The sequence below is a fragment of the Atta colombica genome, unplaced genomic scaffold (assembly GCF_001594045.1).
Source record: "Atta colombica isolate Treedump-2 unplaced genomic scaffold, Acol1.0 scaffold47, whole genome shotgun sequence".
NCBI lineage: Eukaryota > Metazoa > Arthropoda > Insecta > Hymenoptera > Formicidae > Atta > Atta colombica.
In genome coordinates this window covers 3,305,366-3,323,160 of record NW_017259536.1, presented here as the reverse complement: position 1 = coordinate 3,323,160, position 17,795 = coordinate 3,305,366, and the positions used below count along the sequence as shown (strand labels likewise).

The 17,795-nt window shown below is 36.5% G+C and overlaps 1 protein-coding gene across 2 annotated transcripts in view; it reads left to right on the top strand.

The window, feature by feature from the left end:
* The window catches only part of LOC108691497 (protein abrupt-like), a 42,715-nt gene that overhangs the window by 10,591 nt on the left and 14,329 nt on the right, over window positions 1–17,795 (top strand). Inside the window, exons 2-5 of one of the 2 annotated variants that reach the window (XM_018199260.1) lie at window positions 8,116–8,336; window positions 9,322–9,701; window positions 10,191–10,435; window positions 10,514–10,816. In XM_018199260.1, coding sequence (XP_018054749.1) covers window positions 8,187–8,336; window positions 9,322–9,701; window positions 10,191–10,435; window positions 10,514–10,816 — 1,078 coding nt within the window. In that variant the 5' untranslated portion in view covers window positions 8,116–8,186. Of the gene's footprint in view, window positions 1–8,115; window positions 8,337–9,321; window positions 9,702–10,190; window positions 10,436–10,513; window positions 10,891–17,795 lie in introns of those variants that run through there. The other variant, XM_018199259.1, reaches the window with a different exon arrangement.

Below are 17,795 nucleotides of genomic sequence, written 5' to 3'. Positions count from 1 at the left end.
TATATATATATTTATATCCTCTTCTCGTTGGCCTTCTAGCCGGGTGGTCGGGTGATTTTCTCGGTTGAACTACGTGGCCTTCTCCGTTGCTATTTCTATTACAAACATATAATCTGGCCGGCCATACGTCGTTAAATGCGGAACTCACTAGATCGCGGAACTGCGCGGCGTTCATCAAGCTTTGTTACGCGATGAAGATGCTAAACGCGAGATTGTTGTGAAAGAGAAAGGCACGCGATCGAGATTTTATCATTCGATATTTTGTTATCGCAAAAATAAAAAACTGGCATGTTTCACTCAGTCAAGTGTTAGCAGCTTAAAACCGGTTTTTAAAATATCCTCGATTTTTAAAACAGCTCGCTTTAATCGTTAGACTGTTATAATGCAATTTGCGCCGCCGAGAATCTCCCTCTAATAATTCTATAACTGTATTTCGTCACATTACAACGTCACATTTCAAATCACATTCTAATCGTATTTGAACCAGTCTGTAAAAATAGTCAACAACATTAGACACATGGAGATGCGGCATCAAGGCCTAGTTCGTTAGTATTACAAGGCAAACGTGGAGTTACGAAAACGCGACACCGTAGCGGGTTTTATCAGATTATTAAAAACTTGTTGGTTAATCTTCACGAAAGGGAACCAAGTGGGGCGAGATAACGTGGCTGCAATAACAACTACTCGAGAAACAAATATGCATACGTTACGCGAATCGTGCGTAAAGAACACGAGCGCCTGATAAAACCTCTCTGATCGAACCTCAAAATCGTTCATCAAAAATGGGTCAACGACATCGGCGAGTTGCGTAACGCGCGGTAACGCGTCATGTGCATTTATATACGCTTTCTGGCGACGGATGTGCGCGTGATGCGAGAGTGAATGTTCATGACCGTGAATAAAGCCCTAAACACAATGCGAGGCAGCGATAAGAATAGCGATAGGAATAGCATAGAAATAAGCGATATATAATTGTCGCCGTTGCACAATTCCGCGAAAGAAATAAAAATGCCAATCAATCTGATTTCATACATAGATTATATATTAATATAATTAATAATAATTAATATATTTCTTCCATCTGCTTCAAGGTTATAGCACATATAAACAGAATGAAAAATCTGGACGCTGATTGGTAGGCTATAAAGTGATAGACATAGAATTTCAATTCGTAGAGAAATTATCGCTATTGCCTTATTTCGTGCCTTATTTCGTGTTCCTATGATTGATATTCCCGTTGGATTTCTCTGTTTCTATCGCTATCACTGTCTCGCATTTAAGGCTTTAGACAAACGACCGGAATTAAAAACGTTTTGTATTCAATGTTTTTGTATATTATTTGCAAGTTCCGAATTCCATCGCGCACGATGTGTAATATTAGGGCTTGAAATTCCCAAAAATGTTTGTACTTAAAATGAAATAAATACACGGAGAAAATTTTTTCTTAGAATTTATCCTGAAAATATGACAGTCGTGGGACAATATTGTATTTCGAAGAACTTTAACGTAAATCTCTCTCATTCATTAATAAAACTACAATAAAGTATAAAATAAGTTTGATCAATTTTACTGAAGTGTATGGTAAAAATCTTTAAAATATTGTATTGTATACACAACTATTATATTTTTAGGGTAAATTTTAAAAGAAAATTCTCTTTTGTATACATTCGGGTTGAAGAGAGAGAAAGCGAAGATGCTAAGTGCAAAAGCAAACCTATTATCTTCTGTGATACCAATATTGTACAAAAATTAAATCGGTAAAGAAAGCAAATAACCTTTAGGAGTCATTACTAACATGAATTTATCAGACTGAATATTGTGATCACATAAAAATATCACATAAAAATAAACGTATTATAATAAATTTTTTTCAATTGAAAGAACATTAAGGATATAACGATAACAGGCAAATGTATTTTGTTAATAAAAAATAATAGCATATAAAGTAAAGGGAATATCACATCAAGGCATATCTGAGGTAAAATTATTCAACAGTTACATTTTACATTCAAAAGACGATTGCTTCAGAAGATAACATCTTAATTGAGAAAAGAATGTTTCATTATCATATTTAAATATAAATAGAAAGCCATGGTTCTATTCTCTGCAGAAGAAATCATTGGTATACTGGAATTAGGATGTGTTAATTCTCATCCGCTTTTTCGCCGGTAATGATTCCCACGAAATCGGAAATCCTCGAGTGAATTTTCGTGGAACAAAAATTGCATACATCGCAATGCCTAAAGCTTCGAATCACGAGAGAAACTATGCGTGATTTAATATTCACGGACGAAGAGGCGCGCATCTATTTTCCATGTCCCACAACGCTCTTCCTACGCTCGGCGCGCATATATGTCGCATACCATCATACACACAGATAAAACACGCGTAATACTCGCCGATTTATCGCGAGGGCAACCTCGAGATTCACGGTCGCTTCTCCACGTGTCGTTTCTTGTCCGTATCGCGATGCTTGTGTGGTGCTGTCTTCTCTCTCCCTCGCGGATCCCTCTACCATATCTTTTTTTTTCTCTCAGCACGCTTTTCGCCGTACTGTGCATCGAACTTTGGATATGTGTGAAGAAGATGGCCTTGGTCCCACGCGGCCATTGGCCGGGCCTAGAGGAAGCTCGAATCACTATTGGCCTGTCAACTTTTCGTACGGGCGAAGCTAAAACGAGTGAAGCCGAGCCGATACGATATGGCAAACACATATTTGCTTGCTAGCACACTCTGCATTGTCGACCTTGACGGGGCATTGACTGCTGTTCCCTTCCCTTGGCCGCCTCCTCCATATTAGAGTTTTGTCTCTGCTCTAATCAAATCGGCAACTGCTCTTATCTACTTGTGAAATTTGGATATTACTCCGTGACATATCACGAGCAATCGATGTCTCTCGTTATTTTTCAATCCAATTGCAATAAGAGTTTAAGTGTCTAAATTCAAATTAATTAAACAAAAGACACGTACCACAACGCAAGTCCTTGGTAGCGAGATAATATTTTATTTCTGTCTTTATTTAATTAATTCCAATCTAATTGTTTTTAATTGAGAGGACTTATTGTTGCGTGAAATATAGTCTCAAATTTTTTAGAATGATACAAAAAAATCACGCCGAGAGAATTTACATTTTTTTTTCATCCAAGATTAGAGATCTTTTTTCGGTGACATTCATTATTTGTTATCGAAGTTTGACCCGAGATTGAGGAAATCCCCTCCTATAGTATCAAATTCACTTTTCTGAAGTTGTCCTTTGATAAATATTGCGGTAACTTTGACAACGTATCGGTCGCTGACATCGTCACACATTGACATTGAATTAAGCTGTAATTGCCGCCTTCACCCATGTATATTACACATTCGGTCACGATGCACGTACACAAGGCTCCGAATTATTATTACGTGGTAGGGGAACGATGACCGTCGTAAGAGGCTTCGTCGAAAACCCTAACTCCCAAAGAGCACTACCGGCTGGCCTTGGAATATGAATAGATTGCCCGCGAAGAGTGCATTGCACTGTTGCGTAACTAAGCGCGTTTTATTTGCAAGTTTGTGACGGTAGTCACGCCGCGCCGCCGGCGATCTCGCTCCTTGTTACTAGACCTTCACGTAATCTCATCGAAATGGCTATATATAATATTTGCAACGTATTTCTCAACTAACGTATGCCAGCAGTACATAAATAATACGGATGGTAACAAAATAGTAATGGCTTTAAATAACGCACAGTTTAATACTAATAAATAGAAGCGCCAAATACGGTCAAGGCTAAATCTTGATATCTAATGATATTTTTATATGAATTATTGAAGACATTTTCCAGAGTTCTTCGAACTGCACGCCGAACAATAGCCAACTTTTAGCAAGTTCTATAATAATAGACTATGGATAAATTTAATAATTATACAGTTATAATTGTACAGTTATTTTGAAGAAATGGCTTATGTATCGCATACCCTAAGAAAAAATGTACTAAATTTTAATAAACATTTATTGTATTTAAATAAGACTAAACTCAACATTTACGGTAAATAAATATTTAGTTAAATAAAAAATGTTAGATAAATCAAATTAATCGTTCTCGTACAAAATAAATGTATATTTACAGTTAAATCTAGTTATTCAAGCAAATATTTATTAAAATTTAGTAATTTTTTTCTCAATGAAAAAATATTTTAAACAGCTATCTCTTTTCGCACGTTGCGATGTCAAGTCACTATCATTTATTCATAATTGACAACCTTCGCTATGACGGCGTTGCTGTTCGCTTCCCAAGCATAACTACGAACAATATCTAAATAGATACGCGCTGAGAGTGTTCGTGGGTTATCTCTTCTACTCGCTCATTCAGTAATAGCTCCGCTCGCTCGATGAGTCGATGACGGTGTTGCGGCGTGTCATAAATACGTCCTCGAGGCTTCGCGCGCGCACGTTACGCAATGCTCTGCCGAAATTCTTTGCAACATATTGCGCGTATATTTCTGCATGCGGCCCGATAACGGGAATAATAACGCATGTATGTGAGAAGTATCCCGCGGACCCGCTGCGGACTGCGCAACGTATTATAGAATTTATTAGTAGCCTCGGGACTATACGCCGATTAACTCTGCATATTTCATTATTTCCACAAGTGTGCCGACGAACCGCGCTGTCGCCTGGCTGTTCCATGCGTCTCCGAACGCAGTTCACATACGAGGAGTGTTTCATCTCCGACTGCCTTCGTATTACGAACGATTGCCGATTATTTCCATAGATGAAATAAGAATAGACTCTTATGGAATTGTCTAAAACTGTCATTTTAAAAAAAAGTGAGGTAGTTTAAATCACCTCCCTTTCTCTACATTGAACAAAAATTTACTAAAAAAAAAAGTGAGGTAGTTTAAATCACCTCCCTTTCTCTACATTGAACAAAAATTTACTAAATTTTAATACACATCTCTTTGAATATATTAAGCAAACATTTATTTATATATAAATATTTACTCAATAAAAAAATTATAATTATAAATTAAAGTAATGATTTTCGTATCAAATATGTTTACATTTAATAAATATCTACTTAGAGTATTCGAACAAATACTTTTTAAAATATAGTATTTTTTTCAGTGTAAAATATCGAGAATTTTGAAGAATTTTATTGAGATTAAAGAGAGATGCTGATATAATTTGATACTTTCTAACGAAGATTGCTAAAGTCAAGGAATGCGCAGTCTATTATTATATTTTATGATTATATTTTACGAAATTTGTTATATTTTATAAAATTTGTTCTTTTTAATCACACAAATTATGTGAGATCTATCTCTTTAGACATTCTTATTCTCTTTGTTTCCAAGATACTGCATTTGTATGTTCCAAACTCCGTTTACAAAAGTCGTCATAAGCGAAGGAAGATGATCGCAAAACGCTTACACGACCATTAGCTCTTGCATCGCGCATAATGAACTGTATATTTGCCCCGAATATCTTTATAACACGCCTCTCTTATATTGGATTATAAAAGCAGAGTGATTATTAATATATAGCGATAGATTAAAATAACGCGATAGTGCAAGAAAATTGTTCTCGATTGAAATTCGATATCGAAGATATGTTTGATATTTGTTAGATAAAGAGACGCTGTCATTATTATACGCGAGACAAGTTCATGATGCAAACGTATTTCAACAAGCACCGCGGGTGAACGCGGTATCACAGAGTCGTTGAATCCTCTCCCTCCGGGTATACAGCAAATCCAATATTCGTCGGATAAGAGGTTTGAAATTGAGCGCAACGGGGAGTACAAGGAAATATGATATCGCGCTGAGAGGAGGCTCAAAGAGTTGGATACACTTTGTGTACCGGGAGCCACTTGGAAAGACAGGTGCTTTGAGCCACCTGGTCATGCCCTCGTCACCTTCATTCTCTTCTCGCACTTAATTTCCTTATTCTGAAGGCACTGCCGATGAGACTTCTTCCCACATCCGTCTAAACGCACGAAGCTCTTTTATGAAACGTTCCGTTCATAATTCGCACGGAATCAAAATAATGAAGTAACACGATATCTATACACTGTTAAATCTATAGTGTCAAATTTAATCTAATGAGTCGCTCCTACTAAATATCTCGTTATTTTTTATTAAAACGATAATTAAATTTGACACTGTATAGTATCAAATATAACCATTGTTTTTAGTATAAAATAACGATATAATTGAGTAGGAGCAGTGGCGTCTTACATTAAGCTAAATTTGACACTATAGGTTTAACAGGGTACGAATAACGAAAATATATATACATTTTCGTATGCAGCTAATTTTTGTTAATTAAAGTCTTAAGAACTTTCAATAAAAATCAATAAAAAAAGTGCTTTAAATTAAGCTTTGTAAACATGATAGTAAAAGTTTGAGGATTTTTTTTTTTAAAGAAATTTGTCGGAATGTTAACTACATCGCAGAGGCTTCGACGATCGGTCACGGTTTCTTTTCTCTTTTTACACGCAACCGTTCCTCGCTTTACTTGCAGCGGTCGCTCGTGTCATATTACACGCCCGCGCGCTGGCGAACGCGCATTATACTTGCGTGAATTACGAATTACGGAAGATCGTGTCCGAAGATGACCTACATACGCAGCGGGCTGCAAGAAAGGGCATCGACGTCAGGCGTGCTAGCCTCGGTTCCTTTATGTCGCGTTCTAGAGAGGGAAATGGTGGGCCGCTTGAAAAAAAAAAGGGTTCGTCGGTCACCGGCTTTCTTTGCATGCTGAAATTCCCGCGCTCGTCTGCTGCGCGCGATGGTGCCCGCTTACATTGTAAGCCGTGAGAAAGAAAATGCCCGCGAGCATCTTGTGCGTGCATCAAAAATTTTGCTAATTTCGCCGATCGAGTTTGATGATTCGCATGATTATAGAAGCGCGAGGTTAATATTTAATTTTTTTTTCTGCGATATCCATTAACTTTCCGCTAATAACAAGGAATCTTAATTCTTCCGTCAGCAATAGTGATCTTCGAAAAAAAAAACAAATTTTTATATTTTTCCGGATTGTATAAAAATTGATATAAATTCTAATAAAAATTCTAATATACTTGTCAAAGCTTTAAGAAGTTCTTATTATCATAGAAATATCGGATTTTATAGTAGATTTTAGTTTATTTATTTTTTTACAGATTTAAATTTTCAAAATATACAATTAAAATGTAATCCGCAGTGCTTTTAGTGATCTTATGCAGCAGAGAATTAATTTAGTTAACAATAATATAATAACAATAATAAAGGGTTCTAAATTATATAAATCAAAATTATAATAAGATATCTTGAGAAGAGTTCGAATTTAGGTTTCCTTAATTTGAGATTAGGTTTAAATATCAACTCAATGTGATTATCAATAGAATATATAAATTGAAGAATTGTTTAACGCAATAAGTTCTACGGTTGGTTCTTCAATATTCTATTATTTTTGTATACATGACTTAATACATTTCGTCACCATCATAAGCAGTAGAGTGAATCGAACTGAATCGAAAAGTCATCTATCATTTTGCAGTTTACGCAAAGTAACGAGATATTAATTACTAAAAATTGCCAAATATTGATCTTGAATAATTTTTTACTTAGATATTGTCAACTTTAGAGAAAAATTGCAAGAGACAAAAATCATTTATTTTCTTCTCATAGAATTCTAAAAATTTTTTCAGAATTTTTTATCAACTTTTTAGTACTGCATTTTCTTATTTTTACCAACATGAGAAAATATTTTAAAAATTCTGAAAAAATTCTCAGAACTTTATGAGAAGAAAATAAATGATTTTTGTCTCTTGCAGCTTTTCTATAAAGTTGATAGTATTTGAGTAAAAAATTATTCAAGATCAATATTTGGCAATTTTTAGTGATTAATATCTTATTAACTATTGGAAATTGCAAAATGATAGAGGACTTTTCAATTCAGTTCGATTCACTCTACCAGTTCATGATGAGTGACGAAATATGTTAAAATTACCCTGTATATATATTTTTTCATTTACTCAATGGATTAGCGATGGTCGAAATATTTTCTTTTGATAATAGTATGTTCGATGACAGTATGTACTTTCTTACATCATTCATATTTTGAAATCAATACATCTTATTTATGTTTCAGGAGTTACGTTCAAGGCACACAGGTTAATCCTCGCAGCATGCAGCAAGCATTTTCAGGAGCTTTTCGAAGGAATGCCGCCGACTCCAGCGGGATTGATCGTTATTCTCGATGGGACGAGTGCCCACAATATGGCGTCTCTCCTCGAATTCATGTACCGTGGAGAGGTACATGTGTCCCAGGAATCCCTCAGCTCCTTCCTCAAGGCAGCTGAATGCCTTCAAGTACGTGCCTGTCTCTTTTTCCGTAAATAATGACCCTAAATAACATCCCCCGAATAATTGTACACGTGGCGCGGGTTCAAAACACGCACTGGTTAAAGTCTATGTATCATTTATATTGTAGAAGAGTCAAATCATTTGTCAAATTCACCTCGGAAATGCATTGTTGACTGAACTTTGTATCGTATGTCTTCATTCGATATTTTCAAGTATTTAATGCAAAAATGTGTGATTTTATTTAATTGATATATTTATTTAATTGACTGTTGGAAAATTTGTGACGAATATAACACATTTCACATGTCCCACTTAAATTTTTGTGTTCATTTAACATAAGATCGACATGTTAGGAAACAACAAAGATATTGTGTGAAAAAAAATGATCAGAAAAAAGATGATTGACATAGTTTGTAAAAAAAAAATGTATATATTTTCACAGTTTGTTTACAAACTGTGGAAATATATATATTTTTTTTAGTAGATATAATTAATATTTATGATATGTTAAATTAACACACATATTTTAGAATTTATACATTTTAAAACATATTTTTGTATTACATGTTTACTTACTTATAAATTGTGTCCTTTTGACACTAAGAATATCAATTTAACATAGAATATTTAAATAATATAATCATATTATGATAAATTAGTACTCGAATATGTTAAAAAATTCAACACAAATTATTAACAGGAATGTGAGTAGATTGTTTTCACAAATATTTTTTTACACAAAATGCTTTTTTATCGCATGTTGACATCAGTGACGTGAATGTTCATTAACATAATCCAATATTTACGCGAACTTTCTAAATGCAATAAATATTTTTAGAATCCCATTAAAAATTATACATATTTTATTATCATCATAATTCTTATAGCACAATATTTTTGTGTATCGTTATACAATATTTCTTATATTATTCCCTCCGTGTGATATTTTTCTGAAATGTATTCATTCATCCATAATTCTTTTCTTTTCCAGGTTAAAGGTTTATCGATCATTGAGCACGAAAAGCTGGCGGTGGCGCAAAGGCACGCTGCAGAAAGCAACACCTCCGCGGACGCAGAGAGCACTGGCGATGTTACTGCTCTTCGTGGAGGCGGGGGTAGCGGAGGCGGTGGTAGTGGTAGCGTCGGGGGTAGCGTCGGTAGTGGTAGCGTCGGCAGTGGTAGCATCGGTGGTACCATCGGCAACGGGGGCGGTGGTAGTGGCGTCGGTGATGTGAGCGACATGAGCGAGGCGGTCAGGAATATTATGAAGAGGACCCCCACACCAGCGCCGTCGCCCGCCCCGGAGTACATCGTGCCCAATATGTACTCCACCTCTCCTTATTGCGAGAGCCCGCCGAAGAGGGTGATGAGGTAAGAACCTTTCGCCGAGATGCGAAGCTCTTTTACGAGGAACTGACCACGAGCGGCCTTCCTTCGTTCTAATGACGATGACGTATGTGACAATCCGCGAACGACAAAGCAATATCTAAATTATCATATTTTTGATAAGGAAATGAATCGTTATGGCAAAGCGACTCTTTTACGGTTTCTTCGAATTTCTATCTCAACTTGTTGAAATATTATTTTTACGATCAAAGTAGATTTTCGTCAATTATGTTGCGCGGATATTGCGCTAATCGAGACCATAAAATCTTCCAAGGAACTTTATCGTATAATATAAAGAACGTTTTGGATATTCCTTCATTTGCCTCACTTGGCGTTACGTCAATTTCCGGATTTGATTTTCCCCGTGCTTCCTCTTTTCGTATTATGCGTGTTTACCAAATATTCGCACCGTATTACGTATCCTTGCCAATTCACTCGCGTAAGATTATACGAGCTGCGACCACGTATTTTTAGATCGCCGAGCGATGTCGATACGTTAGGAAGAGCGAGTGTGTTGCGCGACGGCCCTGCCTTCCGGCCGGCATCCGCCCCGCATCCATTGTTGAAAAATCACTTCTATCAATCGTTCACCCATCCCCCTGAAACTCATTCGCATTCCCACACCGCGCCACATACGCCTACGGAACTGGAACAGCAGCTGGAACGAGCGCGGTCCGAGGAACGCAGCAATTGTGATCTCAAGGAAAGCGTTGCCGAAGGTGAGATAAACCTACTATAATAAAATCGATGTAAAATCGACCTATCCTGCAACTAAGCTCTTGATCTTGTGTTCGCAGACCTTCGAATAAAACAGGAGCCAGACCTTCGAATAAAACAGGAGACCGATCGAGAGAGGGCGGAGAAATTGGCGGAGAGATTGTCCAAGCGGGATGACGAGGCTTATCCCGGACGGGGGTTTGACGCGGGCTTGTACAGATCGAACTCGGACCATCTGGCTGGAGCACAGCTGGGTCCGACGATGGTTCCGATGCCGGCGGTTCATCCGCCGACTCCCGATCAAAGTCCCGCTGCGCCTCCCGCGCTCGCTATGTGGAACACGAAGATCAACAAGGCCAGCACTGTCTCTACTGTCGACGGCGGTGAGTACCATTCATTGTTTTTAAGTCACAAGATATCGTCTGCACTTACGCGTACGGTGCAATTGAGTCTTTAATTCGGTGGAGATTCGATTTGATTGACGCGTTGAAGAAATGAGATTTTTACACAGCTTAATTGCACAAAAATATTTCATCCAACACGTGCGATGATCTATTCTCTAAATTCTTTGAAATGGAATCTCACTAAAGAATGAAAATTGAGCAACTCTTAAAAAAGAGAGAGCTCAATTTTCAGAATGGGATTCACTCTAAAAATTTTAGAGAGTAATGGATTATCGTGAAACATACGCACACGCACATATATTAATCATGTTGACGATAATATTAGATCGTTAAACCCTCGCAAGTAAGAGATAACAACGCAGCTAAGTCTATTGACAGTGAACTCAAGGATGATATGGCAAGTGAACGGGCTCGAACTGAATAAAATCTTGCAAGTTTATTGAATTTCACGTTCATATCATGTGTATTTTAACTCATCATCAAAATATACAATAATGCGAATGATAAATTTCCTTATGAACATTTCGGAAAATTAAATTTTATAACTTAAGATATGCGCGATATTTGGCTGACGAGCCATTTAATTGAGCGATTACTCAATGCTCTCGACTTTATCTAATCCAATATGCCGGGTAAGAAGGCCTTCTGGCCCATGGAGTTACAAAATGCACGAGCGTTGCATCATCAGCTGCACGTGGGGCCCGACCGCGGATGTTGCAACTGCCGCGTTTCTCTCATCCTTGCACCATTCACTTCTTTCCGAGTTGTCTCGCGGCAAGAGATAAAACAGTGCATCGTAAAAAGAAGCTGTGGAAAAGACGCCATCTGATGTTCTCCGAACTATCCCACATTCTCGATGACGAACGGATCTTTTAACGGATTTAAAACGGAATTTAAAAAAAAAATCTTTCTTCTCATTCAATTTCTTGACTTTCAAAGAGGACAGGAAAATCGATCTCAGACTGATCAAAGAATATATAGAACCGAGAGATAATACGGTTTTCGTAACGGTTTTCGTATATATCTTTTTTCATCCATGTGTACGTCAGTCTCCGCTTCGGCGACGCTCTAACGTGTAGAAAGAGAGAGCGACGACGCTGTACGTGGATGTACGTGGATTTACCGGGTCTCTCCGTCTGTACGGGACTGGGTGATGCCTTACGACTTGCCTTCACGGTGTGAACAAAGTGTACAAAGAGGATGCAGGCGACGGTGCAGCCACTGGGAACATCTTTTGCTCCGGCGAGCAAATCACCGAGCGTGATGCTACGACGACGCCACGTGAAACAGGTGCGACGGACGCTGGTCACCAACACCGACGCGATTCGACGTCGGCGTCGCGGCGACCGTGTACCATCGCGAATGACACCCCGACCATTTTTAATCGCCTGCTCGCTCGCCCGCCGCAAAGAAAGTAACGAAGCGTCAACTAATGCAACGGTTATTGACATTAGGCCCGCAGAGGAGAAAAGGCAAAGAAACGGGAAGGACAGGGAAGGCAATCCGTGCATGTTAAACGTGCTCAAGGAAGAGTAAAAGAAGTCCACTGATAGGCAGAGAAGCTATTTATTAATGTATCAAAGTTCGGAGCAGTCCATGCGGTCGACTCGAAAGCCTTCCTTTGCACTTTCACGTTACTCCGAGATTTTCAAAGAGACTCGGAACGTGTCGAAAAAAAAATTACATTAATCGTTGCGTCATGAATGCGATGTTGAAAAAAACATGAAATAAAAGAATTTTTCACACACAGAGACTGCATCTAATATTTCATTCTTATGTCGAATCTGCCACCATAAAACAGATATTCGTTATCGTATTATCTTCTTTCACGTTTCCTAAACTGTTTTGAGTTATATGTCTCTCATCTCTCATTGAAACAAAACGTTGAAATAAAAAAATTTGGCCGCTCTTAAATTATTCAAAGGCCGTGCGAAGACACAGAGGTGCAAAGACGTAAATCTCTGAAAAGATATATTATTTAAAAAAAATAGAGACAGTGAGGATATTCTGTTGCGTTAATGTAAATGTGACCGTGGAATTCTTTGAAGCTCTGCTCGAGAAGAAATACAGTGAGAGAAACTACAGCGACGCGGTAAAAAAGTTCGTTGCATTGTTGAATTATTCTATCGGGAGTACAGTTATACTCATCGAGAATTCGTCGTTAAAGCGTTACTTTTTGTTAGAGCCTTCGTTAGAAATCGTGCTACTTCGCCATACCGATCATCACCTTGGCGTGAAATTTACGCGACATCCTAGTGCTATTGCGCAAATTATTTGGAAAAGGAAAAAACCGAACCGTGAGGTGTGTGTGTGTGTGTGTGTGTGTGTGTGTGTGTGTGTGTGTGTGTGTGTTTCGCATGTCCATAAGATTTGAATTTTATGGAATCTGCTCAAGCAGTCTCAAATTAGAATTACTTTTATTACTCTTTTGCCCGCAAAACATCGTTTTTTTATTCTTTTTATATGTGTGTGTGTTAGTCAACTGTTAATTAGATAACTGTTCGTATTAAACATGTACAAAATTATTATGATTATAATGATTCGACATAAATAGCATTTAAACATCGATAATAAAAATCTTTAGTGTAATTATCTTGCGAAATAGTATTTTATTTATTTGAAGAATAGAATAGAAAGAATGGTTTGTTGTTTAAAAATTCTTGTTGTTTAACAATTATAGTTATTGGACTGATAATAATTTTATTGGGCATTATAAAATAATTATATAAGACGCTCAAACTGGTTGCTAAAATGTTAAAATTTGTTGCAGCATTCCTCATCATTAAGCATTCTATATAATTGTTTTTATTTATATAATTTTAATTGTTAAGACTTGTTTAAGTTTCAATCTGCAACGATTTTATATCTTTAATTTAACTATATTATGTATTATTCTATTTAATTCTACCAATAATATTAAGGACGCACATATACAACCATTTCATAAATTTGACATCAATCTACACATCTAATTTTACTTTTTTTTTAATCACCTGACTACTCTTTCTTGCTGTTAACCGATGAATTGGTTGGATTATGACTCATTACTATGTTTTATTGTCCGACAAATTGACTAAATATAATATGGTTGCGTTTATACTGACTATTAAAAATCGAAATTAAGATCCTCTTTTTAAATATGTTAATCTAATTTTTGTTATATGGGGTAATTATATTTCTGTGATTGATGAGGACTAAATATAGTCGAAACGTATCGTTGAAAAATTATATTGTGAAAAAAAAAAAAATTTTTACATTGTCATATCTAATTATAATTCGTTTTAATTGTTGACCTTGGGTTACTATTTATTAATTTTTTGTTTGAAAGTTATATGAGCGTTAAAGAATTGTTTTTAATTTATGTTTTAACATTCTACATAATTATTTTAACGGTCCAAGAAAATTATTTTCAAATCTGTATCTATATATATATACGCTTGTATATATATATATATATATATATGTATATATATCACAACTAAATTTTTAGATATTTTAGCAAAATCTTTCTGTGTATTATATAGTCTTTTTGTAAGAACTTTTGCGGCGTGACGTTTGACTTTGCAGTATTCATTGATAAAGAATGATATATTGATAAGTGAAGTTATATAAAATCAGCACTAAAACGAAATTAAACAAAAAGATTTTGAAAAAAGCATAATCATAGAACTATATATACTTTCTTTTTTTTTGGCGTTTCGTTTTTCTAATTGCAATATTTTCTTTTAAATTCCAAATATCACTTCTTGACTTTCTGTTAAGAATACGAACTCCATAAAATAATCGATCAATATTGCATGATTGTCTTATGTTTGAAAGAAAAAGACTGATTTGTGAGACTCGCATTTTTATATTTAAAAGAAATTTCTAAGTTTACTACAATGTACCATAAGAGTTACCAATCAAGTAAGTCGCATTGATTCGATGTGAAAGACACGCACCATAACGGCATAACGTTCGATAAAATATTTTGCTCGGAACAAAATTCATTATCATTTCATTCTTCAGTCCTCAATCGTTCTGCAACGCATGCATCGACAACTTGTCGTCGGTTATTTATGCAGATGCTTCTACCATCGTGAGTTCGTTATTTATGCAGTTATAGTACACCAATTACAGCGAGAGCCTGGCGAGTTGCGACCGTCCGTGAGCAGTAAAAAAAGTGGAGGAATAGTTGGGTGACATATGAAATGACGCAGAAAGTGAAAGTGTTCTCTCGGGGGGAGGGAGGGGAGGGCTAACATGTCTCTTGCTCAGTCCATTCTGTCGAAACGGAGTATGTCGCTCGGTGTTGCTTAATTTGTTCTCTCGCTATTACCTTCGTAACAGAGACATGCGAGAGAACTCGCGTCCCTCGCTCGTCTAATTCGCCTCGCTGAATTATGAATGGAGCTTCGTGCGAGGGAAGATAGGGGTAGTGCAGTTGCATCGGACATGTGCGGGTTCGCACACAGGTGCATGTCGTTGTCGACCCTTGTCTTCCCTCGGCCGATTATTTTTTTCTTTTGCTATCTCTCTCCCTGTCCGCTTCTTTTTTTTATTCTTCTTATTATATTCTTAGAAGGACCTCGCAACCCTTCTGCAATTTTGCGCGCGTGCCTCGTAAAAGTTTCAGCTAGACTTGCGACGAACTTTAGCGAAAAAGCTTGTATAATACAAGCAGCGACTCGCTTAAACATTAATTCATCATTTCCGAGTATTAATTCCACGTGCGCCTTCACGTGTCTGCGACGTTTGGCTGAATGATGGTTTCGCATCGCCATGGAAAGTACGAAGAGTTTATTTACGGAGATGGAAGCAAACATTGACTGTATGCAGCAGAAAAAGTAATTTTGTAATTGTTATCAAATTCTTTAATATGATTGCTCTTGCTCTTAGTTTTTTTTATTGAATCTAAATAAACCAATTGTATTAAAAAATCTAACAGTTGCAAAATTGTTTTTTCTGTTGGAACACTGTTAAATCTGTATAGTGTCAAATTTAATCTAATTACTCTAAATTTCTTGCAGTGAAATCTCACTCCAAAAGAGTGAAAATGCAATCACTCTTGAAAACAAGTGAAAATATTTCACTTCTTGAAAAAAAAAGTTACGGTTCTTCACTAGAATGAAATCTCACTTTTTTTTGGAGTGAAATTTCACCTTTGAAGTAATAATTCACTCTAAAAAGAGTGAAAATTCACTCTTTTTCAAGAAGTGAAATATTTTCTCTTTTTTTTTAAGGTTATACTTTCTTTCTTGGGGGGAGAGGGGGGGACGGAAGAGTGAGATTTTACTGTAAAAAATTTAGTCGGCACTGCTTCTACTCAATTATATTATTATTTTATACTAAATTATATTTGACACTATACAGTATCAAGTTAACACTATAGATTTAACATCGAACGTAGTCATTGTCAACGCGATACGAGAATATATAAAATAGAAATCATTATCATTAATATAACTAGAAGGATACTCTTAGATATTTTTCCTATCTTCACAGAAAGCTACTATTAATTCCAAAAACGAGTCATCATATTCTGATATTTAATGTTTTTTTTGCAAAATTCCAAAGATATAAACTTTTCTTATCTAAATTCGATCATTATTATTATGAATAATTTTTCGACATTCTCCGCATGCACGCAAGTTACCATTACATGCCATTTAAAAAAGAGGCCGTTTCATTCGACTAGCAGGTTCTTAGAAGCGATTAGACATAATTCAGCCTTGCCGCGGCGTTCTACTGTCGCCGTCACGAGACCTTCCATCACCGAAAATCGTTGCACAAGAGGAATGTGGGGGCCTTTGCCTATTACATTGCGGCAATGCGTCGAAAATCATGCAACCGCATCAGCTTTCCTTCCTACACAGCTATGTTGATTAAACGACTTTGTTACGTCAGGCCTTGGAACGGTATAAAATTAAATGCATGTCCTATTTTTATGCCCGCAACTCGCGACATGGATTAGTCAATTCGTATTGGTGAATATATTATTTCGAACGCCATTATCATGAACGAAATAACGGAATAATTGTAACTCTAGTTTGTGCTTAATTTTTTACTTAAATAAATTTTTTTATTCGCGATGCAAACCGTAAGATCAAGTCGATCAACCGGCTCTTTGTGCACGACGATAAAAGTAGCTATTTTCGAGACGTGAGAAAATAGCGGGTTCCCTCTGAAGACAAGGCAGCAGATCCCTCGTGAGTTATGGGTTTAGGCTGTTTAGACGTTCCCGAGAGAAGATGCGAAAGACTGGCTGCTATGTATGTCATGGCCAGGCGCGGTGTTTTAGAAAGAGAGTTAGAAGAGCACGAGCCGCTCTAACTCGCTGCAAATTATCTTCATAGAAGAAAATGTCCGTTTCACGCCTGATAGACTTCTTAAAAAGTCATGATCCCTTCAAAAACATGGAAAAAAAATAAATGGCATTGTTTTGAGCGAAAAATGATAAATTTTAAATTTAATATGTATACAAAAATTTATAAAAACAAATAAATATTCGCTTAGACATTCTATGACCGTCATTTATGAATATCTAGCACAACACTATTTGACAAGAGTGTGATCAGAAAATGGCATGATAGACATCCCCACATTCATATACAGTTCGTATTGATCGGGGGCGGTAGTATGCGGTAGAATCGCAGTAACCCGAATTAGAGACCGCCCGTCTAACTACGGCCTAAAATTGTTCGATTACTTCGTAGATTACACGAAATTATTATCTGCCCTTCATAGCGGCGGTCATTTATTCGACAAATTATTCGACTATATCTCATTCCACGTAACAATAATATTCTTATATAGTTATCAAGTATAATTATCAAGAAGGCAGAACGTATATATTGAATGTAATCTTCATCCATATCGATTGCAATCGAAAAGTATCAAAATTCGTGGAATTCACGGACGGAATTCAGTCAACTCGCGAAAATCTTCAATATTGCAACACGTAAAATAAATCAGCTTT